Below are 26,222 nucleotides of genomic sequence, written 5' to 3' on the forward strand. Positions count from 1 at the left end.
CGAAAGATCGTCCAAATAACTTTAACTTGGGATAAATTTGATATCTGAAACTTTCTCTCATGTTTCGAAATATCTAGAAACGTAAGGGTCTTAGAGTAAATAGTAAATACTAAAAACATAAGAAAAGCCCTAAACCCCAATTTCAGTGTGCCTGCTAATTTCTAGGAAGGTCGCCGGCCGGCGTTTCTTAATCTCCGGCATCAATGGCCATGCTCTCGCATCGTCTCCGGCGAGTTCTTGTCGCCGTACCTTCCTATTTCCAACGATCATTCTCTCTATCTCGAACCTCCGATTTCCCTTCAGTGTCATCTCTGTTACCGCGAACCGTGGTGAGACAACCGACGGAATTTTGTCGATCTCCGGCGAGGCTATTCTCGACGAATCAATATCAGTACGACCCTTTCACTGGAGAAGATTCCTTCACGCCCGATAACGAAGGATGCGATTTTAACCATTGGCTAATCACAATGGATTTCCCCAAGGAAAAATTTCCGTCTAGAGAGGAAATGATTTCGATCTTCGAGCAGACATGTGCTAAAGGGCTTGGTATAAGGTTCGTATTTTTTGGAAGTTTTTTGTATACATTGAAATTGCTGCTAATCGAACTCATCTTCTTCACTATACTGCAAAGAAAATTGTTTCAATTGTGAAAAAAGTGTTCTCTGCATCTTTCTGGAATCGAACTCATGTACTGTTGCTTTCTTCAGCTTGGAAGAAGCTAAGAAGAAAATCTATGCTATTTGCACAACTAGTTACCAAGGTTTTCAAGCAACCATGACGATAGCAGAAGTTGAAAAATTTAGAGGTATGATTAGAAGCATTTGTTTCATTTGATCTTTTTGAGAATGGAAATATATGATCTTGATTTGTTGACACTTCGATTTCTTTTGTTTGTTTCTGGTATTTGTAAACAGATTTGCCTGGGGTTCAATACATAATTCCTGATTCTTATGTTGACGTAGAGAACAAAGTGTATGGAGGTAAGTTGCGAGTTTGTGAAGTCATCTTATTGTGGAAAGTTGTTTTTGTAAGTAAGTTGTGTTTTTATTCAACTTTCTTGGGATTCATTTTCAGGAGACAAATACGAGAATGGAGTGATCACGCCTGGGCCAATTCCTGTCCCAACTAGAGAAGGATTTGATTCTCTAGAGAAGAAGGATACGCCGGGACAAGAGCAAGCTCAAAGAAGCCAACCACCTTCCGATGAGGGCACAACCTCAACACAAGTACAAGATCAAGGAAGTCAAATGCCTCTAGATCAGAGGAGCTTCGGACAAGGGCAAGGAACTCTGGCTCCAAGACAAGGGCAAAGTCAGGGAAGTCTAATGCCAATCTCAGGTCAAGGAAGTCAAATGCCAACCTTGAGGCAAGGGCAAGGTCGTGGTCAACAAAGTCAAATGCCTTCATTTCGAGGGAGTTTCAACCAAAGCCAAGGAACTCTGTCCCTAGGACAAAGACAAGGTCAAGGAAATGAAATGCCTTCATTTCAGAGGAGTTTCAAGCAAGGCCAAGGAACTTCGTCCATAGGACAAGTGCAAAGTCAAGAAAGTCAAAGGCCTTCATTACAACAGGGTTACAACCAAAGTCAGGTAACACCACTCCATGGACAAGGAAGTCGAATTCCTTCCTATCAGATGGGTTACAGCCAAGGGCAGGGAGCTCAGACGCCTCCATGCCAAGGATTACCAAGTAATTATGGTCAAGGAGCATTGACTAACTACAGCCAAGGGGCATCACAGGGAACCTTTATCCAAGGGACACAAGAAAATTACAACCAAACGGGCATAGGGAATTACACTCCGCAGAGTGGTGGAAATTATGGTCCTGCACAAGGAGCAGGAGGTCCAGAATTTGGCCATGGGTATCCTGGAAACGGGCAAGGTCATGGAGGTCCATTAGTGTCTCCATATCAATTAGTGTCTCCATATCAGGGGAGTTACAACCAAGGTCAGGGAACTTCAATGCCAGGGCAAGGTCAAGGAAGTCAAGTACCTTCCTATCAGATGGGTTACAGCCAAGGTGTGGGAGCTCCGGTGCCTCCATACCAAGTAAACTACAACCAAGGAACACTAGGCAACTATGGTCAATGGGCATTTGTGAACTACGACCAAGGGCCACCACATGGTAACTTTTTCCAAGGACCACAACAAAATTACAACCAAGGTGGTCAATGGAATTTCAGTCCACCGAATGGTGGAAACTATGGTCCTCCACAGTTTGGAAATCAAATGCCTCAATATCAGTTGGGTTACAATCAAGGCCAAGGAGCTCCGTATCCTGTACAATGGCGATGTCAAGGATGTGGAATGCTTTCATATCAGGGTAGTTACAATCAAGGCCAAGTAACACCAAGTCCTGGACAATGGCAAGGTCAAGGATGTGCAATGCCTTCATATCAGGCGAGTTATAGCCACGGCCAAGGAGCATCGGTGCCTCACCAAGGAAATTTCAATCATGAAATACAAAGCAGTTACGGTCTAGGGACATCTGCAAACTTCAACCAATGGACTCCAGTGAACTATAACCAAACGGGGCAAGGGAATTACAATCTACAAAGTGGTGGAAACTATGGACCTACACATGGATCAGCAAGGTTTCCTGGACAAGGAGAGAATCAAACATTTCAACAAGAGAATCAGAGAAACGTAGCAGGTGACTGGAGGAACAACAGTAATCCTACAGACCCAACAAAAGTAAGTTCTCGAACATAAGAGTTTACTCAGTTTTCTTGTCTTAGAACTCCATAAAAACAAAATTCTCCAGCTCTTAATTCATTGTTCTGTACACATTAATTAGACGATTCCTTTGTTTCAGATTCCGCGTTGAATAAGACACGGCCAGAGGAATGAAGGAAATGTGAAACTTGCAGGTGATCACGAACCCTTCTGCTTAGAGCGGCGATCGATGAGAAAACAAAATTCTAGAATTAAAAAAAGTTGCATTGGGCCTAACCACCAGTGCAGATTTTGGCTAGTGTTTGGCGGTACGAGTAAGTAGCTCATGTTCACAACCCAACTAGCAGGCGTTTTATCTGTAGCCGTCAAGCATTATTTGCCATTGCGAACTCAGGCTGTAGCTTCTGATTTATCTCTTCAGAAACCCATGATGTACCTAAAAAAGACGTAAAGACTAACAAAATATTTGTCTTTTATATACAGTTGACTAGTTGACGTGCTTGACTTTCGAAAAGTCTTCGATATTCTTTTGTGGTTGTGTTTCGTCTTGAAGTTGCATTATCATCTCACAAGGCAAATGCATTTTTCAATTTGTTCGTCTCTTTGTATTTCTTTCCTGCAAAATATGAGAAGCATGAGACTATTTCTTTTATTTGCTTTCAATTATCTCTTGTTACTTGAAGCATATAGGTTTACCGAAGAAACTGATAAGCAATCATTGCTTGAGTTCAAGTCTAAAGTTTCTGAAGACAAAAAAGCCATCTTGTCCTCATGGAACAATTCATTCCCTCTCTGCAGTTGGAATAGGGTTAAATGTGGCAGCAGACACAAGAGAATTATTGGTTTAGACGTCAGAGGATTGCAGTTGGGCGGGGTGATATCGCCATTTATTGGTAATCTTTCGTTTCTCAAAGTACTTCTTCTTGAAAATAACTCTTTTGGTGGTAGCATCCCTCAAGAGTTGGGAAGCTTGTTTAGGCTTCACCACTTGCTTTTGGGCTATAATTTTTTTAGAGGAAGGATTCCATCCCGTCTGTTTAACTGCTCTAGATTGACGACCCTTGATTTATCTTCTAATCATGTTGGAGAAAGTGTCCCTTCAGAACTCGGATCATTGACAAAGCTCATTGTTTTAGATCTTAGTGGAAACAACCTGAAAGGAAAGCTCCCTGCCTCTCTAGGAAATTTGACATCCCTCACAGTACTTAGCTTCAACGAAAACAATTTAGAAGGAGAAATTTCTGATGTTGTAGCTAGATTGACTCTAATGGCGGCTCTTGATATAGGATTGAACAGCTTCTCAGGAGCTTTTCCTCCCCCAATCTACAATATGTCCTCACTTGAGCTTTTAAACATTGCTTATAATGGTTTCTCGGGGAGCCTGAGGCCTGACTTTGGTGATTTGCTACCAAACCTTGAAGAGTTAACTATCGGAAGTAACTACTTCACAGGAGCCATTCCAACAACACTTGCAAATATTTCGAATCTTCAAAAGTTGGCAATGGAGCTGAACGGTCTGACGGGAAGTATACCTCCAAGCTTTGGAAAATTAGGGAATTTGCAAGTTCTATCACTTGGTAGTAATTCTTTGGGAAGTCGCTCTTTTGGAGATCTTGAATTTCTTGGGGCTTTAACTAACTGCACCCAACTGAATGTCTTAACTGTGTCTCGCAATAGACTTGGCGGTGACTTGCCTGCCTCCATTTCCAATTTTTCCATGAACCTCACCATATTAGACCTTTATAAGAATTTCATCTCTGGAAGCATTCCACATGACATTGGGAATCTGATAGGCCTACAACAACTTTCGTTGGGAAACAATCTATTGACAGGAGCACTCCCAACCTCTCTGGGGAAGCTTTCAGGCTTAGTAGAATTTAGTGTTTCTTCAAATAAAATGTCAGGTGAAATACCCTTTTCTATAGGTAACATAACTCAGTTAGGAAAACTCTATTTATACAACAATAGCTTTGAAGGAACCATTCCTGCAAGTCTTGGTAACTGCAGCTATTTGCTAGAGTTGATTATTGAGCATAATAAGTTGTATGGGACTATACCTCAGGAGATTATGCAAATTTCACCTCTTCTTTTGCTAAGCATGTCAAGTAATTCATTGACCGGGTCTCTACCAAAAGATTTTGGAAGACTTGAACATCTTGTCAACCTATCTGTAGCGCATAATAAACTGTCAGGAAAACTTCCAGAGACTTTGGGAAAGTGTCTCTCGATGGAAGGACTTTATCTGCAAGGAAACTCTTTTGATGGATCCATTCCAGACATAAGTGGGTTGGTGGGTGTTAAAGAGGTTGATTTCTCGTACAATAATCTCTCTGGAAGTATACCTCGATATCTTGCAAACTTTAACTCTTTGGAGTATGTCAATCTATCTTATAACAATTTCGAAGGAAAGGTGCCAACTGAAGGAAAGTTCAAGAATGCTACTATCGTTTCTGTATTTGGAAACAGTAACCTATGTGGAGGCGTCTTGGAATTGAAACTGAAGCCTTGCTTTTCGCAAGAACCAGCGAAGGGGACAAATCATTCCTCTTCCAAAAAGAAAGTAGTGGTTGGAGTTTGCGTAGGCATGTCTTTGCTTTTATTGTTGTTCATAGCTTCAGTTTCACTATGTTGGTTCAAAAACAGAAAGAAGAACAAGACCAATGAAGCAGCTCCTTCAGCTGTGGGGGCTTTCCATGAAATGATAAGCTATGGAGACCTTAGAATTGCCACAGATGGCTTCTCTTCGAATAATTTGATTGGGTCAGGCAGCTTTGGGACCGTGTTTAAGGCATTGCTTCCAGCAGATAACAAAATTGTTGCAGTGAAAGTTCTAAACATGCAGAGACATGGAGCAATGAAGAGTTTTATGGCAGAATGTGAAGCCTTGAAAGACATAAGGCATCGGAATCTTGTGAAGCTGTTGACGGCTTGTTCGAGTATTGATTTTCAAGGGAATGAATTCAGAGCTCTGATCTATGAGTTCATGCCAAATGGAAGCTTGGATATGTGGCTGCACCCTGAAGAAGTAGAAGAGGTTCGTACGCCCCCAAGAACCTTGACACTTTTTGAAAGGCTTAACATATCCATAGACGTGGCTTCTGTTTTGGACTATCTTCATGTTCATTGCCATGAAGCTATTGCTCATTGCGATCTCAAGCCAAGCAACGTCCTTCTAGACGATGATCTAACCGCTCATGTTAGCGACTTTGGTCTGTCTCGGATCCTCCTCAAATTCGACCAGGAGTATTTCCTCAATCAACTTAGCTCAACTGGAGTCAGAGGAACCATTGGCTATGCCGCACCAGGTATAAACTATCACACAAATAACTAATGTTTGAGTCAAGAAAGTTAGTTAAATTCTGTTATTACTTCAATCTTGTTTCTATAAATTATGGTGCAGAATATGGAATGGGAGGGCAGATATCAATTCATGGTGATGTGTATAGTTTTGGGATTCTCCTTTTGGAAATGTTCAGCGGTAAACGACCAACTAATGAGTTGTTTGGAGGAAACTTTACCCTCCACAGCTACATCAAATCTGCCTTGCCAGAGCGAGTTTTGGATGTCATGGACGAGTTGATTCTTCACAATGGTCTCAGAATCGGATTTCCTGTTGCTGAGTGCTTGAAAATGGTTTTGGAGGTGGGACTTAAATGTTGCGTAGAATCTCCTATGAACCGTTTGGCAATGAGTGAGGCTGTAAAAGAATTAATCTCAATCAGAGAGAGGTTCTTCAAATCCAGAAGAAGAGATAGGCATTGAAGTGTTTCTGCTTCCCTCTACAAACGTGAAGACTTGTTGGGAGGTACTAAAATATCTTCTTCATATATGTGTGTTTCTTTATTTTTTCTCTATATTTGCAACATTGTTAACGAATGCTCTACTTTATTTGCAGATAAAAGATGAATGTTGTGTTACTATGTTAAAGCTCTAAACTTATTTTATTGATGAGGCTGATGTAGCCGAATTAGTCAGTCCCATGTAATGAACGGTAAGTGCTTCCGTGACTTCGTTGATCAGCTTATGAGTCTGATTCGAACAAAACTCAGAACAGAGTATATACAGGCAAAGGGATGAATGTTGTGTTCCCAGCTTTTATTTGAATTTTTTAGGCTTTCGTAATGAAGTTGTTTGTGTGCTTTCGCCAATGTCATGTTGATAAAGTATTCTCCCGATAAGTGAGTTAAGGTCGGAACAAAGGGTTGAAATGTGTGTCTATATTAAAAAATCGTAAAGAACTCTTACCTCTTCATGATCTCCTTGCTTACAGTATATATTTAGACCTGAGAATGTTTGATTATAAAGAGCAGAACATATTCACTAGTGTTGATGTTGAGTTATATAAGTTGTTGCTTCTATTGGATTTTTAGCTTATATTACTTTTTAGCAGATGATTTGTAATCTATACTAGAGCTAGGGAAGCATGCTCGTTGATATGATACTTAAGTATATAATTTTTATACTTAAATCTTATTTTCGTCATTCTTCTCTATTCCTTTTCTTATCAATGTACCTGTAAAAACTGTATCAAAAATCCCAAATATTTATATCAAAGTAAACACAAGATGTACGGGTAAAACAATCCGGGAAGTCGTAAAGAGAGGCTAAAACCTCAAACTTTCTCAAAATTCCATAGAGAAGGAGAATTCTCCATCTCTCAATTATTGTTACGTATATATATTATATATGTTACTCAGAGAATTCAATATATATATATATATATATATTATTATTATTATTATTATTATTATTATTATTATTATTATTATTATTATTATTAGTATGAGCCATATTTTTAAAGGTAAGGTGGAGACAAATAACTCCACTAATGAAAATATAAAAATCACTTACTTCCCTTGTGAAGTTATCTTTTTACGTACAATGCATGTTACACTTTTTGTTGAACCTTAATGTTACACATTGTTTAAAGCTAATTTTAACAAAAACTTTTTCTAAAGAGAATATAAGCGTAAATTCAAATTTTTTGTTGTTTGTTGTTGCCTTGTTTGGAATCTTTATGGTAATTATTTTTTGTTAATCCTAACCAAACGAGACAATATGTATTATTGAGCAACTTGTGATAGTACGTACATTGGTATCAAGTAAGTGTGTGATTTTGGTCTTCCTCTTCATTTTTTTTAGGTATCAAATAATTCAGAGAAAACGACAAAAACAAGACCTTGAGTGTACAACCATTTGACAAAATGTCGAATGTGCTTTTTTTTTCTTGGAAAATTCCAATTTTATAACGAAACAAGAAGCCTTCAAGATATGGAAATCAAAAACATGAGAAACGAGAAAGCAGCACATCCATCAAAGCCGAGATTAGAGAAGAGGGAACCGTTGAATTCAAATGATGTTGAGATTTAGTGTTAGAAAATCGATTTGAGAGTTTTTGTTTTGTTAAATGCGATTTTAAAGAAAATTAAACCCTGTTAAATCGATCCGTCAAATCAGTTAACGACTGAATTTATGTGGCTCATGAGAATTTAGGAATAATAATAGTAACATAACGTGGAGATTTATTATGTTCACATGACAAAAGTTGGACTTGTTGAATGGTTAATTGATGATTATTTTGGCTTTTTTTTTTTTGTAAATCTATAACCAAATTTCTACTGATACATATTAAAAACATACAAATTACAGTATTAAACCAGACATCAACACCAAGATTAGTTTCTCAAAGTTAGTAATTCAGATGATCACAATGCGTTTGACATGTAAAATTATTTTACCAATTAGATTTTAACATAATATTAGCATAAGAAGAGAAAATTACAAATCCTTAACATAATAATATAATCTTCAAATAAAATAGTAAATTAGTTATTAATATTGAAAGAAAATTATTATAATTACGCATTCAATAAATAATGATTGCAATGTCAGATAGGCGATCAGATTTTGATATACAAAACATGTAACTAATGAAAAACCAAAAGAAAAGTTAAACAACAGTAAAACACTACACGGTTTCCCATTGTGAACGCAGGCCTCAGTCTCTGATTTATTTCTTCCTAAAACAGTTAAACCATGATTTACGTTTTGACTAAAAAAACACGTTAAAAAAAAAAAAAAAAAAAAAAAAAAAAACACGTTATGACTACTTCATTTTCCACAAGTCTTGCAATTTTCTTTTTAAGGTTGTATTACGTCTTCTAAGTTGCATGCATTGTCATTGCAAGGCAAAGACATTTCGATTTTTCAATTTGTTCGCCTCTTTGTATTTCTTTCCTGGAAAAAAAAAAAAAACATAAGAAGCATGAGACTCTTTCTTTTACTTTCTTTCAGTGGTTTCATGTTACTTGAAGCATACAGATTTACCGATGAAACTGATAAGCAAGCTTTGCTCCAGTTCAAGTCTCAAGTTTCTGAAGACAAACAGAAATTATTGTCCTCATGGAACAATGTAGTCCCTCTCTGCAACTGGACTGGAGTTACCTGTGGCCACAAACACAAGAGAGTTACACTTTTGAACCTTGGAGGATTGCAATTAGGCGGAATGATATCGCCATCTATTGGTAATCTTTCCTTTCTCAAATCACTTAATCTCGAAAACAACTCTTTTGGTGGAACAATCCCTCAAGAGGTGGGAAACTTGTTTAGACTTGAACACTTGTTCATGGGAATTAATTTTCTCAAAGGAGGGATTCCAGCCACTCTGGTTAACTGCTCTAGATTGTCAATCCTTGATTTATTTTCAAATTCTCTGGGACAAGGTGTTCCTTCAGAACTAGGATCATTGACTAAGCTTGTTGCTTTACATCTTGCTAGAAACAACTTCAAAGGAAAGCTCCCTGTGTCTCTAGGAAACTTGACATCACTCATTCAACTAAGCTTTGCAGAAAACAGTTTAGAAGGAGGAATTCCTGATGATATGGCTAGATTGACTCAAATGGTGACTCTTGATTTATCATTGAATAGTTTCTCAGGTGTTTTTCCTCCTGCAGTTTACAATATGTCCTCACTTGAGTCTTTGTACATGTTCCACAATCGTTTCTCTGGGATCCTGAAGCCTGATTTTGGTAATTTGCTGCCAAAACTTCATGACTTATATATTGGAAGTAACTCTATCGCAGGAGTCATTCCAACAACACTGGCAAATATCTCGACTCTTCAAATGTTGTCAATGCCGTATAACAGTCTGACGGGAAATATTCCTCCAAGCTTTGGAAAAGTACAGAAACTGCGTGTCCTGTCACTTTATAGTAATTCTTTGGGAGGTCATGACTCTTTAGGAGCACTTGAATTTATTAGTGCTTTAACTAACTGCACCCAACTACATACCTTGAATGTAGCTAACAATACGCTTTGGGGTGACTTGCCTACCTCCATTGCCAATCTGTCCATGAACCTCATCGAGTTAAACCTTGACTCAAATTTCATCTCCGGAAGCATTCCTCATGACATTGGGAATCTTAAAAGCTTACAAACATTTTGGTTGGGAAGAAATCTATTGACAGGACCACTCCCAACCTCTCTTGGGAAGCTTTCAGAATTGGTGGTATTATATCTCCTCTCAAACAGAATATCAGGAGAGATACCATCTTCTATAGGCAACATCACTCGGTTAGAGAAACTATATTTGTCCAGCAATAGTTTTGAAGGAACCATTCCTCCAAGTCTAGGTAAGTGTAGTCATTTGCTACATTTGGTTATTGAGGATAATAAGTTTAGTGGGACTATACCTCGGGAGGTTATGCAAATTTCAACCCTTGTTTTACTAACCATGTCAAATAATTTATTGACTGGCTCTTTACCAAACGATGTTGGACGACTTGAACAGCTTGGTACACTAGCTCTTGTGCATAATAAGCTATCAGGAAAACTCCCAGAGGCTTTGGGAAAGTGTCTCTCAATGGAACGACTATATCTGCGAGGAAATTCTTTTGATGGAACCATTCCAGATATTAGTGGGTTGATGGGTGTTAAAGAGGTTGATTTCTCGAACAATAATCTCTCTGGAAGCATACCTGGATATCTTGTGAAATTCAAGTCTTTGGAGTATGTCAATCTATCTTATAACAACTTTGAGGGAAAGGTGCCAACAGAAGGAAAGTTCAAGAATGCTACTATAGTTTTGGTATCTGGAAACAAAAACTTATGTGGAGGTGTCTTGGAATTAAAACTCAAGCCATGCTTTTCGCAAGCCACAGCCAAGGGGACAAAGCATTCTTCTTTGAAAAAGAAAGTTGTGATCGGAGTTAGCGTAAGCATGTCTTTTCTTTTGCTGTTGTTCATAGCTTCAGTTTCACTTTATTGGTTCAAAAACAGAAAGAAGAACAAGACCAATGAGGAAACTCCTTCCACCACCTTGGGGGCTTTCCATGAAATGATAAGTTATGGAGATCTTCGAAATGCAACAGATGGCTTCTCTTCAAGTAATTTGATTGGGTCAGGCAGCTTTGGTACCGTGTTTAAGGCATTGTTTCCAGCAGAAAACAAAGTCGTTGCAGTGAAAGTTCTAAACTTGCATAGACGTGGAGCAATGAAGAGCTTTAGGGCAGAATGTGAATCTTTGAAAGACATAAGGCATCGGAATCTTGTGAAGCTGTTGACGGCATGTTCAAGTATTGATTTTCAAGGGAATGAATTCAGGGCTCTAATCTATGAGTTCATGCCAAATGGAAGCTTGGATATGTGGCTGCACCCAGAAGAAGTAGAAGAGATTCATAGGCCCTCAAGAACCTTGACACTTTTTGAAAGGCTTAACATATCCATAGACGTGGCCTGTGTTTTGGAGTATCTTCATGTTCATTGCCATGAAGCTGTTGCTCATTGCGATCTTAAGCCCAGCAACGTCCTTTTAGACGACGATCTAACAGCCCATGTTAGTGACTTTGGTCTGGCTCGGATCCTCCTCAAGTTCGACCAGGATTACTTCCTCAACCAACTCAGCTCAGGTGGAGTCAGAGGAACCATTGGCTATGCTGCACCAGGTATAAACTATCACACAAATAACTATGTTTGAGTCAAGAGAGTTAGTTATATTCTGTTATTGCTTCAATCTTGTTTCTATAAATTATGGTGCAGAATATGGAATGGGAGGGCAGATATCAATACATGGTGATGTGTATAGCTTTGGGATTCTCCTTTTGGAAATGTTCAGCGGAAAACGACCAACCAATGAGTTGTTTGGAGGAAACTTCACCCTCCACAACTACATCAAATATGCCTTGCCAGAGCGAGTGTTGGAAGTTGCAGACGAGATTATTCTTCACAATGGCCTTAGAATCGGCTTCCCTGTTGCTGAGTGCTTGAAAATGGTTTTGGAGGTGGGACTTAAATGCTGTGAAGAATCTCCAATGAACCGGTTGGCTATGAGTGAGGCTGTAAAAGAATTAATATCAGTCAGAGAGAGGTTCTTCAAAGCCAGAAGAGGAGCTAGGCATTGAAGTGTTTGTGCTTTCCTCTACAAACGTGAAGACGTATTTGCTAATCAATCAATATTATATATTTTCAATAATCAAGTAATGAGTCTTATTCGAGCAATTCTCAGAACAGAGGATTTGGTTATCTGTGTGCTTTCTATTAATGTTGTATTGTTATGTTATTTGCAGACAAAAGATTGATGTTGTGTTCACCAGCTTTTATTTGGAATTTCTTGGCTTTCATAATTCAGTTTTGTTCTTCTGGTCCACAAGAAGGAGGTGATGTTTGAGCCGAATCAAGGTCTGAGACTAAAATTGTGTTTGTCCGCGATGATCAAGTTTGTTATCTATCGTGTTTCAATACTCAGAACGGAGAATTTGGTTTGTGTTTACATCAGAGTAATGTTGATAAGTTGTTAATTTTCAGTCTTATCCGAGACAAGTGAACTGGCAAATCTAAGGGTTTTGCATTTCTTGCAATATACAGATCAAACAGAGTAACGAGAATAATCACTTCACATTTATGCTTTTAGTAACTTGGTATCATATATAACGACTTTCTACAAATCTTGATAAAAAAAATATACTAGATATGTTGCTAATTTTGATGCTATCTCTCACTCAAGATGATGACTTAATCCACTAAATAAAGTTAAATTATGTAGAAACAAAGTCATACGCCCTTTTTACATTGTGGGTGACCAAAACAATCAACATGGGAATGTAATGTTTAAATAAGGCTGCAAAACAAACTTAGGCCATGACTGGTCTTTGTTGATTCTTCTTTAAAGGTGGTAACTTTGACAGTACCCAAGTCGGAGAATTATTCATCCACAGGCCTTCACCAGTATCCTTATGCTTGAAGTCAGGGCTTTTAGCGTTTCTCTATACGTGGTTCAGAAACATTACAGGAAGTCGAAAATAAACATGAAAGGAGAAATAGAAAGAGAATAATGTCTTCCAAGATTAAAACATGACACGAGCAATATATATTACCTTGTCTAATCTGTTGTCCCACCATTTATTTGGATTCTCAACCAAGTCCATCCAAACTTCCTCTTCTATACATCTCAGGAAAACTCGTTTTAGAAAAAACGAGACAGTAACAAGAGGCCACATAGCTGCATAAGACTTGATAAAAGGAGAACTTACTTTTAAGTTGTTTCAATATTGGCTGCGAGACGGTCTTGGCCATGAGAGGTTGTTCTTGGCTCTTCTTTAGAGGTGGTAACTTTAACAGGACCCAAGTAGGAGAGGCAGTCATCCACAGTGCTTCACCAGACTCTTTATGCTTGAAGTCAGGGGCTTTCACGTTTGTCTACATGTGGTTCAAAAACGTTATTGTGAAAAGTCGAATATGAACTTGAGAATGGGCAGCGAATACTGTCTTCAAAGATAATCGCAAGCGCAATCTATTACCTTCTTTGATCTGTTGTCCCACCATTTATCTGGATTTTCAACCAAGTCCTTCCAAAATTCCTCTCCTACATCTCAGGAAAACTCGATTTAGAAAACGAGACAGTAACAAAACGCCACAGAGCTGCATAGACTTGATAAAAGGAGAATTTACTTTTAAGTTGTTTCAGTATTGGCTGTGAAACAGTATTCACAATTTGAGGTCGTTCTTGGGTCTTCTTTAAAGGCGGTAACTTTGACAGTACCCAAGTAGGAGAGTCTGTCATCCACAGTGCTTCACCAGTCTCTCTATGCTTGAAGTCAGGGGCTTTCACGTTTGTCTACGAGTGGTTCAAAAACGTTACTAGGAAGTCGATAATGAACATGAAGGGAGGTATGAGCAGAGACTGATGTCTTCAACGATAATCCCAGGCGCAATATATTACCTTGGTTGATCTACTGTCTAACCATTTATCGGGGTTCTCAACTAAGTCCTTCCAAGATTCCTCTCCTACATTTCATAACAGCTCGCCTTAGGAAACGAGACAGTACCAAAATGCCACATACCTGCCTAATACTTTCTAAAAGGGAAAAACTTATACCTTTAAGTTGTTTCAGTTTTCCTTTAGGGACAAAAACATCAAACTTAAGCCTGTTGAGTTTTTGTAAAACCCAATCCGGAGCACTGTCAAGCCAGAGAGAAAGATCACCTTCCTTGCCCTTGAAGTCGGGATGTCTTGGTTTCACCTGCACAGGGGAAATATCAATCAACGCAAAGCTTTGTAGTCGAACGTGTCAAGTGACATGACTGAGGTAGAAATGAAACCCAAATCAAAACTGCCTCTACCAATCCACTGGCTTTATTCCCACGGTGATCCACCCACTCTTTAGGATTCTCAAGTAGATGCTTCCACGCATTAGACGTTTCTTCATCCATGACTCTAACCTTCTTGGATCTTGCTGAAGAAAAAAAAACAATATATTCAAACATGATTAAAAAGAATCATCTTGATTAAAGCTAGCCCCTAAGAGACTTGAGCAGGACACCCAGTTGAAAGCAACAAAAGAGTACCGTAAGCTTAAGTAAACAAGTACACAACATAAGTATTTTCCGTAGCATAAACGACATCAGACATACAAGGCTTCTTCTTGGTGATGATTTCTTTTACTTGAGGTGGTGAGATCGTAGCTTCTACAAAGTTGAGATTCTGGACCATAATCTGTTATATCATATAAACGTTATTACGAATCAAAGGAGCTAAGAAACTTTCACAGAGTTATATCAAACTTGTGAACACTCAGTTCTTGTTTTTTTTTTAAAGTCACCTGAGCATTGGATTGAGGATAAGTCACATTAGGAGGAGGCGAATCTATAAACAGCTTCCCAGAAACATGAATCCGATCGTCTTTCTTCACATGCCGAGCTGCGATTTTAGCTATATCACCCTTGAATATAATCGGGATCCTGCAAAATTCCTCAGCTTTTGATTCGATTCTCCAATAACCACACAAGAATATCAATTTTCGATTATTCCGAAATCAAACGAGCTTTAAAGGAAAATGTACCAGAAATCAGATGATTTAACACCGGAGCGTTGAGAGATAACGGTCCCAGCCCAGGAATTTCCGTCGGGGCAAGACCCGAATTGAACGGGTTGATCCACGAATCCAATCAGGTTAACCCAATTCGATGATTCCGGTTTGTACTCAATCATCTCAGGCCGAGCCAATTTTTTCTCCGGCGGTTTAGCCCAAGGCTCAATTCCTCCACCGTCGATTTCCTCGCTGCTGATTGTGGCTGTGAATGAGCGGATTCGCCGCGAGAGTAGCCATTTTCGGGTGGGGAGTTTCGCTGCTCTCGAGTGGTGAAGTGACGAAGACACTACTCTTGTCAATGTTCTAGAGATCAAATTCATGATTTCATGTCAAAAGAGGAAGATTCTGATTCCGTCGCCGAGTTCCGGTGAAGTGTTCGCCGGAAAAATTTAGAGGAGATGATGACAGAAGGGTTTAAGGGGAAACCACTGTTGAGTATCGGAAATTAAAATACGATAAATATATTTTTTTGATTAATATATTATTGATTATTTTATTCTAGTAGGCCTTAACTATAGATTTAAAGGCCCAAATAGAGATGGACTGAGCCATTTTTCGATTTTTGAGTCATGTATAGTATTTTTTTGTCAACGATTCGAGTCAAGTTACTCATGTAGGTTTCTTATGTATACGAAGTACAAGTTATTAATACATTGAAGTCATTTCTACTTACCTAAAATACATTGAAGTCATTTCTATATTATCTAAATTATAAACTATAGTTTAAAATTCATACATATAACGGGTAGACGTATCACGTATATATATAATTTGACAAACTTTGTTTTTTGTAAGAATTGGAAGGTACATAATTTGTTGTGATTAATTGTATGACTCGACGACAAGCCTCTTTATTGTTTTCTATATATATATATATATATATAAAAGTGTTTTCACGCCTAGCTTTGAACAAGTCAAAACAGAGATTAGCTTGAAAAAACCTTGGAAATTAACATTTGATGTCGTGATCACCGTAATCATCTTATGGACGTCACAGCTAAGATTTGGTCAAGTTTAGAGAGAGAGAGAGAGAGAGAGAGAGAGTGAGTGAGTGAGAGAGAGAGAGAGAGAGAGAGAGAGAGAGAGAGAGTGTGTGAGAGAGAGAGAGAGATTTTTTGTTGAATATTCTTACAATTACTTTGGTATATAATATTTGATTCTTACAAATCTTGTTATGCAAACAAAGAACAAAAGCGTTTCTATTTTCTTAGACGTGTAGAGGAACATAAGTATAACGTAACGTTCAAAATTAAAAAAAGAAAATAAGTTATAGTACAGTATATGTTTTGGTTTATGGTTTGTATATTAATTAATTAACTTGTCCTTTCTTTGTACGGTTTTAGGTACATCGAGTGAACGAGAAGATAGCATTCTATATTGTAAATCACAGATCTTAGAAATTATTAAAAATAAAAATAACATGACCAAATTATAAGTTTAACTTGGTGTAATTTTGATCAAATCAAAAAATTTGGCTTTATTACGTTTTCGTTTTTTATATAGTTTGCTCCCCATCAAAATTAATCTTGGATCCGCCTTCCTTGATGTTATATCATCTGAAGTTTATCCACTTATCATAGTTACGTAAAGATACGAACTCAATGATTTTTCAATTTTCACCCATATATATATGGCGAAATGATACTGTACGTAGTTAGCGTAAAAGAAGAAAGTTGTATTTTCTTTCTCACTTTCGCTAACTTTTAACCCCAAAAAAATATCAATCAAATGATAAAATACTATACTCTGTTCTTCTAAATTGTGAAAGGTATCCAACAACAATTGGTACCAAGTTAAATTAATAAATTCAATTTCCATATTGAATTAGTCCTAGATTTTGACCATAGGGTTTAACATGTACTAAAACTCAAATTTTGGTAGTTGATCGTGGGTAATTAAGCAAATAGTAAAAAATTCGGAGAGTCAAAGACAAAAACTAAGTGATAAACTGAGCTAAAAAGCACGTCAAATTCAGTTTATGATCAAAAAGAAAGAAATGCAAATCTATCTTCCAAAAACTAAAAACTCGTTTAAACCGGCTTTTTGTTTTTACTTTTAAAAAACAAAAATGTTATTTCCTACGTCTATGAGGAATGTATATAACTATATATCAACACTTTCATTGCGACTAGTTACTACTATATAATTTTGAGACCCTTAACAACATTTGTTCAACGTTTGACTTCAAATACAATCTCTTACTAAGTGTGTTGATTTATATTTTTAATTATACAACTGTTTCCCTGTGTCACTATGTAATCGACATTTCTTAAAATCTTATTGTCGTTTACAATTAGCACATGCATACCATCATATTTGAATTCGAATTGTAACATGACAATATATAGCACTAGTACGAATCATTATGCTATAAGTCATGCTTATTACTTTATTAACTCATTACATAAATTTTATCAACTCGGCAACGACAACACTAATAGTCTACTACAAACCACTAGATTTTATATATGTTTTTGTCTTATAGTACAAATTTTGCTATATCATATGCAAAATAAACATTAATAGTGTAACAATTTAGAAGAAAAATAAAATATTATCATCAATTTATATAAACAGCACTGGAATAGTTAAACATTATTCAAGTTCTTTTTTTTGAACAAGACATTATTCATTATTCAAGTTTCAATACCATCAAAGCTATCATACATCACATATTCCATGCATAATCAGATATATCGAGATCTCTCATCATAAAATCCTCCAACAATTGCGCGTCATGGTAAAAATCATCGTAATCCATGTAACCCATTCCATTAAAGCTACTATTTTCAAAGTATTCCCTCACAAGATCATCATCATCATCATGATCATCATGATTATCATAATGACCATTAGCACGATGCATACATTCACTTAGTTGACCCATCTGATACAGCACCGTTTCCTTACCCTGATCCCATTCCATTGTCACGTGACTCTCCCCATCACCCACGTGCCGATCAATGGCACTATCGTAATTTTGGGTATCACCGGAGCTGGGAAATATGACTTCTTTCGACACCGAAGCCGGCGACCTGAAATCTAACGTCACCGGACCTTTTCTTCGGACGGAGATGTCAGTGTTGGAACAACGTCCAGTGAATTTCTGAACTAATGCACGGAAGTTGCTAGGGTTTGCGTTTAGGATCGTCGTGGGCATACTTCTTCTTGATCCCTTATATTAGGTGATAAGAGTTTAGAATGGTAATGCTTATTAGCATGTCAATAATAACGTAACTAATGACGTATAAAAAAAATAGTCTAATAAAATTTGAATGAAACAAGAATAGGTGGTCACATTTTGATATGTAGCCTTGTTAATTAACAAATTCTAACGATATTTTCATGATATATTTTGGTCCTTTTGGATCATTCTAGATCTTTTTTAATACCTTAGATGACCGCCGTCGTCTCGCAGCATCGCACATCTCTGCTTCGCAGGCGATGAAGGTAGACTCCGAGGATGACGTCATGACTCCGGCGTTAATAGACGGAGCTGCCGATTGTTGTAATTGGTGTGGTTCATAGTATAGTAAATATTGATCTGATATAAAGTTATTACTAATGTTATTATTATTCATTTTTTGTGTGTGCGTATGTGTTTAATTTTTGTTGGGCTTTAGCTTTGCAAAGACGCTAACTAATTGCTTGGTTCATTTATATGTGCAGGATAAGAGATAGAGCCATATATGTGCCGTTGACAATTCTACTATAGTTTGAATAATTCTTTGCATATATTTGTGTTTCTTTTTTTTTACACTGAGTCACTGATCAATAAAATGGGTACTTGACCACATGAATAAAATTTGAGGGAAAATTAATCCACATTCAATGTTCATATAGACTTGGAATCTCTATGGCCATTGAAGTTATTAATACATTGAAGTCATTTCTATCTTACCTAAAATACATTGAAGTCATTTCTATATTATCTAAATTATAAACTATAGTTTAAAATTCATACATATAACGGGTAGACGTATCACGTATATATATAATTTGACAAACTTTGTTTTTTGTAAGAATTGGAAGGTACATAATTTGTTGTGATTAATTGTATGACTCGACGACAAGCCTCTTTATTGTTTTCTATATATATATATATATATAAAAGTGTTTTCACGCCTAGCTTTGAACAAGTCAAAACAGAGATTAGCTTGAAAAAACCTTGGAAATTAACATTTGATGTCGTGATCACCGTAATCATCTTATGGACGTCACAGCTAAGATTTGGTCAAGTTTAGAGAGAGAGAGAGAGAGAGAGAGAGAGAGAGTGAGTGAGAGAGAGAGAGAGAGAGAGAGAGTGTGAGAGAGAGAGAGAGATTTTTTGTTGAATATTCTTACAATTACTTTGGTATATAATATTTGATTCTTACAAATCTTGTATCAAGGATATGGGAAGTTTAAGCTGCGTGTTATGAGCCCTTATGAAACAAAAGTGACATGTGGCAGAACAACAACAAAAAAATTCAATTTAGCGTAATTAAAACAAAAGCATAAAACAAAAACGTAAAAGGAAATCTAAAAGTTTTTAGATAAAACAAAAAAATAACTAAAATTCCCTAATTTTTCTCAAGCCACTACGTCATGATTTCTGAAACAGTTTCAACTTCCTCTATCAAATACTCACTGAATAGCTTTGTCGATTATATAAGGTTTTTCATTCGGTTTCAGCCTATCTCTCTCTCGATCTTCTTCTTCTTCGACTTTCATCTATAAAAATCAGCTTTTTTGTTTGTTTGCTGAGTTCATAAGATTTCTGACTAAGATTGTTCACTGATTTGATCGATGAAGAAAGGTTGAGGGAAAGCAACCGCTCTTGAAATGGCAACAGAGATTTCTCTAGCGGCAATGAGAGTTCCTTGGAGGATTTGTGAGAGGCTATTGCCTGACTGTAGTAAGAAGTAGACAGTACCTTCTAATTCAAAATATTGAAAACAAGCTTCGCCATGCTCATCTCCGAAGACAGATTCTTCACTTTTCTTACCCGATATGGTCATTTACACTGAAATAACCACGTCTTTTTTTTTTTTTTGAGAAAAGGCTTAAATAACCACGTCTTTGATTCTCTAATTCACTTTTCTTACCAGATTTTTCCTTGAAAAACTGTAATCTGCAGTAATTTTATCACAACGTTTAGAGAAAGGCTCGTGCGAAACCTAGACCCATCACAATCATCCGACAAATCGAGGCAAGGCTCCATGCAGCTGAATGGAAAAGGTAAATCAATCAGAGTCTTTAAGTGATCCTTCTCTCTCTGTCTGATTGTTTTCTCGAATTGCAGATTGGAGATTCATTCAAAGGCACAGATGCATCCAGCAAAATTAAATGAGTTAAGACAAGCAGCCAGAACGAGCGTGGAAATTCAGTCAGAGAGGGAACTCAAGTGGAGTCTCGTGAAGCCAATGGAAAGAGAGAATTCTCAACGCTTCGCATATGAAAAGGCGTTCGTGAAAGAAATAACAGCTCAGTCGATGATGATGAGGATGGCCAGAGAGAGCAAGTACAAGGAGCAAGTTCGTGCTTTGATCAATCAGAAGCGTGTAGCTGCTGAGATGAAACGGCTTGGATTGGTTTAAGCTGAGAAGAAGAAAGAACGTTGCCAACTCTGTAACTAGCATGAGATGGAGAGAAATAAATTGAGGGTCAAACTTGAAGACAAATTGCAAATGGTAATATATATTATATATGACGATACAAAAGCTTTGATCTTTCTTTTTTCTTATTGCGATTGAATGCTAATTCGTTTTATTTTTTTTATGTAAAAACAAATTGAATGAAAAAACATTTCCGTGCTACGCACGGGAGATAATACTAGTATATATATAATTCGTGTGATATGTGTGTGTTGCATTAGTGATGTTATACCTTTTTTTTTTTGGGACAACTAGTGATGTTAATATGTTATACACAATATACTCCTATAAAACTTTGGATGTAATATTTTTCGAGGACAGGATGATAACATCGATGATGATCTCCTGGAAGACTTGACTTAAGATGGTCTTTTTCTTGCTCAAGATCTTTGTTTTTCTGGGTGAAACCGCGTCTCTAAAGATTTCACCGGTCAATACAATTACATTAGAATAGCATATTTTAATTTACTACAATACTCTTACCATTTTTCTCTCTGATCTTGAGCAAATAATATAATGTTCTACGAAATTTTCATTAAATGTTCGTCAACTACAAAAACATTAACGATTTGATTGTAATTTTGTAATATTTTTTGTTTCTCGGTAATCTTGTATTCCGGTAGTTGTTGTATTTACTGTCTATAACAAGTTAAAATGTAATGAGTTTTACTTCAAAAAGTTGTTAGTTGCAATGTTAATCTGTAATCATAAAAATATAAATGTATCGATCACAACGTGTTTTAGCTGTCTTAGTGTATTCATCAGCTAAATGGGATTCAATATAAACGTGGCCGGCGATTGTTTATTTCAATTTTGACCAAGTCTAGAATAAAATACTACATAGCATAATTGCAGAAAGCCACCACATTCTTGTATATGCTTCAACAATATAGCTAATGCCGCAAAAATCAGATTAGTACTAAGTTCTATACTTGTTCTTTGTTTAATCTGAACTAAACTAGAATTTAAGAGTTTGTAAGAGAAAAAAAAAACTTCACTAATTTGCCATTTTACATCAATCGAGTAAGGAAACCATTTTTTTTTTACAACAAAGGCCGAGAAAGTCTCTTACATACAGACAAGAAACCTCTCCCATCAGGACCATATCGTGGTTACATGATGATAACAACAAACATTAACAAAAAAAGGTAAATACAAATTATTTTCCCCTTTTCCCAAAACAAAAGTAGATATCACTCCAATTAAAAAAAGTAAGAAGAAAAAAAAAAGACTTACTCCTTGGTGATTTCCAAAATAGTGGTAAGTCTTGGCTTCTTGTATCTCCTAAGAAGCAAAGAAGAGCAAACAACACTAACCGAAGAGAGTGCCATACACGCTCCGGCGGCCCAAGGCGGCATTTGAACTCGCAGCACCGGAAAAAACACTCCCGCCGCCACCGGAATCGACACTACATTATACGCCATGGCGAAAACGTAGTTTAACCGGATTCTTGTCAAAGTTTTCCGGGAGAGATCGATGGCTGTGATAACGTCTTCTAAGTTGTTCCTCATCAGAACGTAATCAGCTGCTTCTATCGCTACATCAGTTCCTGCACCGATGGCCATTCCCACGTCTGCGGCGGCTAGAGCCGGCGAGTCGTTGATTCCGTCTCCGACCATCGCCACCGTGCTTCCGTCTTTCTGCAACGAACGTATCACTTCGGCTTTTCCTGCTGGCATTACTTCCGCTCTCACGTCTTCGATACCAACCTGCAAGAGAGAGCGTTTTAGCCTATTAAAACCAAACCGAATCATACCGAAAACCGAAATGATCCAGAACCGGAATTGTGAGATTCTAACCTCTTTGGCTACTGCTCTTGCTGTTCTCCAGTTATCACCTGTAACCATTATGGGTCTAACACCCATTCTAAGGAGACCTTCCACAACTACTGCTGCTTCACGTTTTAGCGGGTCAGCGATTCCCAACACGCCGACTAATTGGCCACTATAGGCTACGATGACTCCAGTCTTTGCGGTTTCTTCGAGATCTTCAACAAACTTCTCGACGTGGTCTGGGATGGTTATGGAGTTTTCTGACATAAGTTTACGGTTTCCCACCTGATCAAAGAGAAGAAGAGGAAGAAACCAAAATTGTCTGAGGTGTCAAGAACAGGACCAAAAGCAAGAATTTTCGATAATATATCATGGAATAAACCACCAACCAGAATCAGCTTCTCGTTGACTAAGCATTGGATTCCTTTTCCAGGAAGAGCAGAGAAATCCGAGGTATCGAGTAACCATCCAGAGTTTCGAGACTCTTTGTTATGTGTTTCGCCGTCCTCTGCGGAATCATCAAAGAAGTGGAAATGCCGAGCGTATTCAACTATAGCTTTTGCCAATGGGTGTTCACTGCTAGCCTGAGGAATTTAAGAGATGATATGAAAAGCATTAGTTCACAGTATATATATATATATATATATATATCACTTAACAATCGAAGAAGCTTAGGAAAAAGAAGATTTTATCTGACCTCAGCAGAAGCAACAAGTGTGAGGAATTCTCCACGGTCCATCTCTGAGAAGACTTTAGCGGTTGTCACGGTAGCTTTTCCTTGAGTTAAGGTGCCTGTTTTGTCAAAGATTACGTACTTCACTTTGTGAGCTTTCTCCAATGCGTCTCCTCCTTTGATCAATACACCATTGGTTGCTCCAACTCCTGTTGCCACCATAACAGCGGTCGGTGTTGCCAAGCCGAGTGCACAAGGACAAGCAATTACCACAACGGATATAGAGAACATAAGCGAGAAAACAAAGTGAGTTCCGTTTTTCGGCAGCCATTCTTCTGGGTAAGCTCCAACAGCTCCAGCAATTGACCTACAAAATAATTTCATTCTAGACATGAGAACAAATTTATCAACATGCTTGGGTATTGGACAATGGTAAAAGCTAAGGCACTAGATATCTCACCAGCCCACTAAAGTGAACAATGCCAGAGTAACCACTACCGGAACGAAAATACTTGCAACCTGCAAACGGGACAAACAAGATAAATTTGTTGCCCTGTTAGTGAATTCTATCACAAAGGAACACGCACTTTTTATTGACATGTTTATATAGTATACTTACATAATCCGCAAACTTCTGAATAGGAGCTTTAGACATTTGGGCAGTCTCGACCAAACTAATAATCTGGCTCAGAACTGCATCAGATCCCACTTTTGTAGCTTTCATGTGAAGAGCACCATGCATATTAATAGTACCACCGATTACTGGTGAATCAACCTCTTTCGACACAGGAACTGATTCACCAGTCACCATACTTTCATTGACATAACTTGAACCCCACACCACAACACCATCTGCAGGGATCTTTCCACCAGGAAGAACTTTTAATGAATCACCAGGCTGAATAAGTAATGCATCTATCTCTCGTTCTCCTACAAGCTTTCCTCCTACAAAATGGAAGAACCAAATAAAATTAAGCTTAAACAAAATTGAATAGTTGAGCTTTAGTTTTGCATTTTATAGATTTCACACACAATGATCAACGATCTCATTAGGAGCATTTTCCAGATAGCCAGGATAGAACAAGCAAGTACCTTTGCCTTCGATTAGTAGAATCGCTGTTGCTGGAGTAAGTTGTACTAGTTTCTTCATAGCATCTGAGGTTTTCCCCTTTGCAAGAGATTCCAAATATTTTCCCAGCAAGACAAATGTTATTAGCATGGCGCTTGCATCAAAGTATGTTGGAGACCAAAACCCAGTGACTGCCCCATATAAAAGAGCAGCAACAGAGTAGAAGTAAGACGCTGACGTGCCCAGAGCGACCAGCACATCCATGTTAGTCGAACCATTTCTAAGAGCTCTCCATGCTGCAACATAGAAGCGCTTGCCAATAACAAACTGAATAATACTTACCAAAGCCCATTTCAACCAGTCACCAATCATGAAGGGTCCACATCTCCATACCAGTACGGTATCAAAAAGAGCAATATGGGGGCAGATTACTTGGATGAAGAAGAGAGGAATCTGGATTAAGAAAAATCAATTTTTTTTTATTAATGACAATAGATAACAGATTCAAGACCGTTGAATGCAACATAAATGGTGTTTGCATTCCATAAAGAATGAAAAGCTGATAAGTAACTCACACTGAGAGAAACACTGGAGATAAAACGCCGAAACATTTGTGAGGCCTCTCCAGTATCTTTCGAAGTCAACCTTTCATAAGGGCTCATAACACGCAGCTTAAACTTCCCATATCCTTCTCCTTCAATCCCATCAACCAATAATCTCGAGCTCACAACTTCCGGATCAAACACCACCTCAAGCTCCCCAGATATCCTGTCGAGACGAAACTGTCTAACCCCATTCAATCTGCTAAGTATACCTTCAAGAACCTGAGCATCAAGCTCGTTCAAGATGCCATCAACCCTTAAAAGAAGTTTGTCCTGCTGATTGCTCTGAACAAGCGAACCCTCAAAGCCAGCATCTTCGATTGCATTAACAATATCATCTTTGCTGATCACATTTGGATCATACTCAACTTCTCCTAATGATGTAGCCAAAGCTACCACTGCTCTTTTCACTCCAGGAAGATCTCTTAGAATGCCTTCAACTGAGTTAACACAAGCAGCACATGTCATGCCTCCAATGGTAAACTGTCCAACCAAAGTTGCCTGTGTTTTAGTCCCAGAAGTAACAGGCTCTGCCAAAATCTCTGCCTCAAATCCAGCATCCTCTATAGCTTCTTTAATGTCCTCTTCCTAAACCCAACACAATTAAATGCTTCAATCAGAAGAAAAATAATAATAATAAGCTAAGGCGCTTAAGATCTAATAAGATTATACAAAAGCAACAACAAATATGTGTTGCTTTCCAAAACAATCACGAATTTCAGCAAAAAAAATCTAAAAAAATCGAAGACAGATTTAGAAGAGATTGAAAATGGAATTATTAAGAACCTTGACTAGATTTGGGTCGAAGATGACATCGGCTCTGTTCTGTAACAAAGCAACGGAAGCTTTCACGACGCCATTAACGCTCATCAAAGCTCCTTCAACGGAATTAGAACAAGCAGCACAAGTCATACCGGTTACTCCGACCTGAATCTTCCTCAATCCGGAATTTACGCTTCCACCTCCTTCCTCGATTCTACTCAAAAAGTCCGCGTTCTCTTCACCTTCATCATACGAATCCAGAAGACGAACTTCCTCCATCGCACCGATCTCCGCCGCCGAAGATCCAAGGCCGTCTCCGGTGATCGGAGTAAGCTGTAAATCCCGTCTACTCGGCGCCATTTCCGGTGAGATTCCGACGTCAAGCAGAGGGAGAAAAAGTGGAGCGAATTCGACGAAGGTGAAGAGAGGAAAATTCTCCGACGATGATTGTTTGAATTTTCAGAGAGCCATTTTTTTCCTTTTATGTAGAAATGGAATGGGATGATTTGCTTTTGTGAGATGAGGGAAAAAAATTAAAAAGAAAAAAAAAACCAAAAGATTATTTCTGTAGAAGATAGAGAAGGTGGAGAAAGCAATTTGTCAACTAAAACACGCACCAGATTAAGACTATATTACCCCTGAGCGATTGGGTTATTACATATAATGGG

At 37.8% G+C, this 26,222-nt stretch overlaps 6 protein-coding genes across 9 annotated transcripts; 3 read left to right on the top strand and 3 right to left on the bottom strand.

The window, feature by feature from the left end:
• Positions 1-177: 177 nt before the first annotated feature.
• LOC18016102 (multiple organellar RNA editing factor 4, mitochondrial) lies at positions 178-3,152 on the top strand. Of its 2 annotated transcripts, XM_006398046.2 has the most exons (5): positions 178-553; positions 708-805; positions 915-980; positions 1,075-2,693; positions 2,815-3,152. In XM_006398046.2, the coding sequence occupies exons 1-5, from the start codon at positions 204-206 to the stop codon at positions 2,824-2,826; spliced, it is 2,145 nt and encodes a 714-aa protein (XP_006398109.1). In that variant the 5' UTR covers positions 178-203; the 3' UTR covers positions 2,827-3,152. The 2 variants fall into 2 exon arrangements, with proteins under 2 accessions (XP_006398109.1, XP_024010951.1); XM_024155183.1 differs by lacking the exon at positions 2,815-3,152 and having other exon boundaries at positions 1,075-2,711.
• A 9-nt stretch (positions 3,153-3,161) lies between these two features.
• LOC18016103 (probable LRR receptor-like serine/threonine-protein kinase At3g47570) lies at positions 3,162-6,903 on the top strand. 2 transcript variants are annotated; one of them, XM_024155182.1, is made up of 4 exons: positions 3,162-3,568; positions 3,962-5,980; positions 6,076-6,480; positions 6,571-6,903. In XM_024155182.1, the coding sequence occupies exons 1-3, from the start codon at positions 3,253-3,255 to the stop codon at positions 6,435-6,437; spliced, it is 2,697 nt and encodes an 898-aa protein (XP_024010950.1). In that variant the 5' UTR covers positions 3,162-3,252; the 3' UTR covers positions 6,438-6,480; positions 6,571-6,903. The 2 variants fall into 2 exon arrangements, with proteins under 2 accessions (XP_024010950.1, XP_006398110.2); XM_006398047.2 differs by having other exon boundaries at positions 3,162-5,980.
• Positions 6,904-8,940: 2,037 nt separating this feature from the next.
• Positions 8,941-12,073, top strand: LOC18016104 (probable LRR receptor-like serine/threonine-protein kinase At3g47570). The gene is made up of 2 exons (XM_006398048.1): positions 8,941-11,617; positions 11,712-12,073. Exons 1-2 carry the CDS (start codon positions 8,941-8,943, stop codon positions 12,071-12,073), a joined length of 3,039 nt encoding a protein of 1,012 aa, XP_006398111.1.
• A 605-nt stretch (positions 12,074-12,678) lies between these two features.
• Positions 12,679-15,474, bottom strand: LOC18016105 (protein OSB3, chloroplastic/mitochondrial). Of its 2 annotated transcripts, XM_024155225.1 has the most exons (11): positions 15,011-15,474; positions 14,771-14,909; positions 14,583-14,664; positions 14,292-14,404; positions 14,047-14,191; positions 13,891-13,955; positions 13,620-13,785; positions 13,469-13,533; positions 13,202-13,367; positions 13,046-13,110; positions 12,679-12,934 (listed from the first exon to the last, which is right to left on the bottom strand). In XM_024155225.1, the coding sequence occupies exons 1-11, from the start codon at positions 15,358-15,360 to the stop codon at positions 12,803-12,805; spliced, it is 1,488 nt and encodes a 495-aa protein (XP_024010993.1). In that variant the 5' UTR covers positions 15,361-15,474; the 3' UTR covers positions 12,679-12,802. The 2 variants fall into 2 exon arrangements, with proteins under 2 accessions (XP_024010993.1, XP_024010994.1); XM_024155226.1 differs by lacking the exons at positions 13,202-13,367; positions 13,469-13,533.
• Positions 15,475-17,708: 2,234 nt separating this feature from the next.
• LOC18016106 lies at positions 17,709-18,200 on the bottom strand. Its single transcript, XM_024155331.1, has one exon. The coding sequence runs from the start codon at positions 18,198-18,200 to the stop codon at positions 17,709-17,711; it is 492 nt and encodes a 163-aa protein (XP_024011099.1).
• Positions 18,201-21,658: 3,458 nt separating this feature from the next.
• Positions 21,659-26,084, bottom strand: LOC18016107 (copper-transporting ATPase RAN1). Its single transcript, XM_006398051.2, has 9 exons — positions 25,579-26,084; positions 24,766-25,380; positions 24,214-24,643; positions 23,741-24,066; positions 23,582-23,640; positions 23,146-23,488; positions 22,838-23,032; positions 22,476-22,733; positions 21,659-22,385 (listed from the first exon to the last, which is right to left on the bottom strand). The coding sequence occupies exons 1-9, from the start codon at positions 25,912-25,914 to the stop codon at positions 21,909-21,911; spliced, it is 3,039 nt and encodes a 1,012-aa protein (XP_006398114.1). The 5' UTR covers positions 25,915-26,084; the 3' UTR covers positions 21,659-21,908.
• Positions 26,085-26,222: the final 138 nt, after the last annotated feature.

Source organism: Eutrema salsugineum, unplaced genomic scaffold (assembly GCF_000478725.1).
Source record: "Eutrema salsugineum unplaced genomic scaffold, Eutsalg1_0 scaffold_20, whole genome shotgun sequence".
In the NCBI taxonomy this organism is placed as follows: Eukaryota; Viridiplantae; Streptophyta; class Magnoliopsida; order Brassicales; family Brassicaceae; genus Eutrema; species Eutrema salsugineum.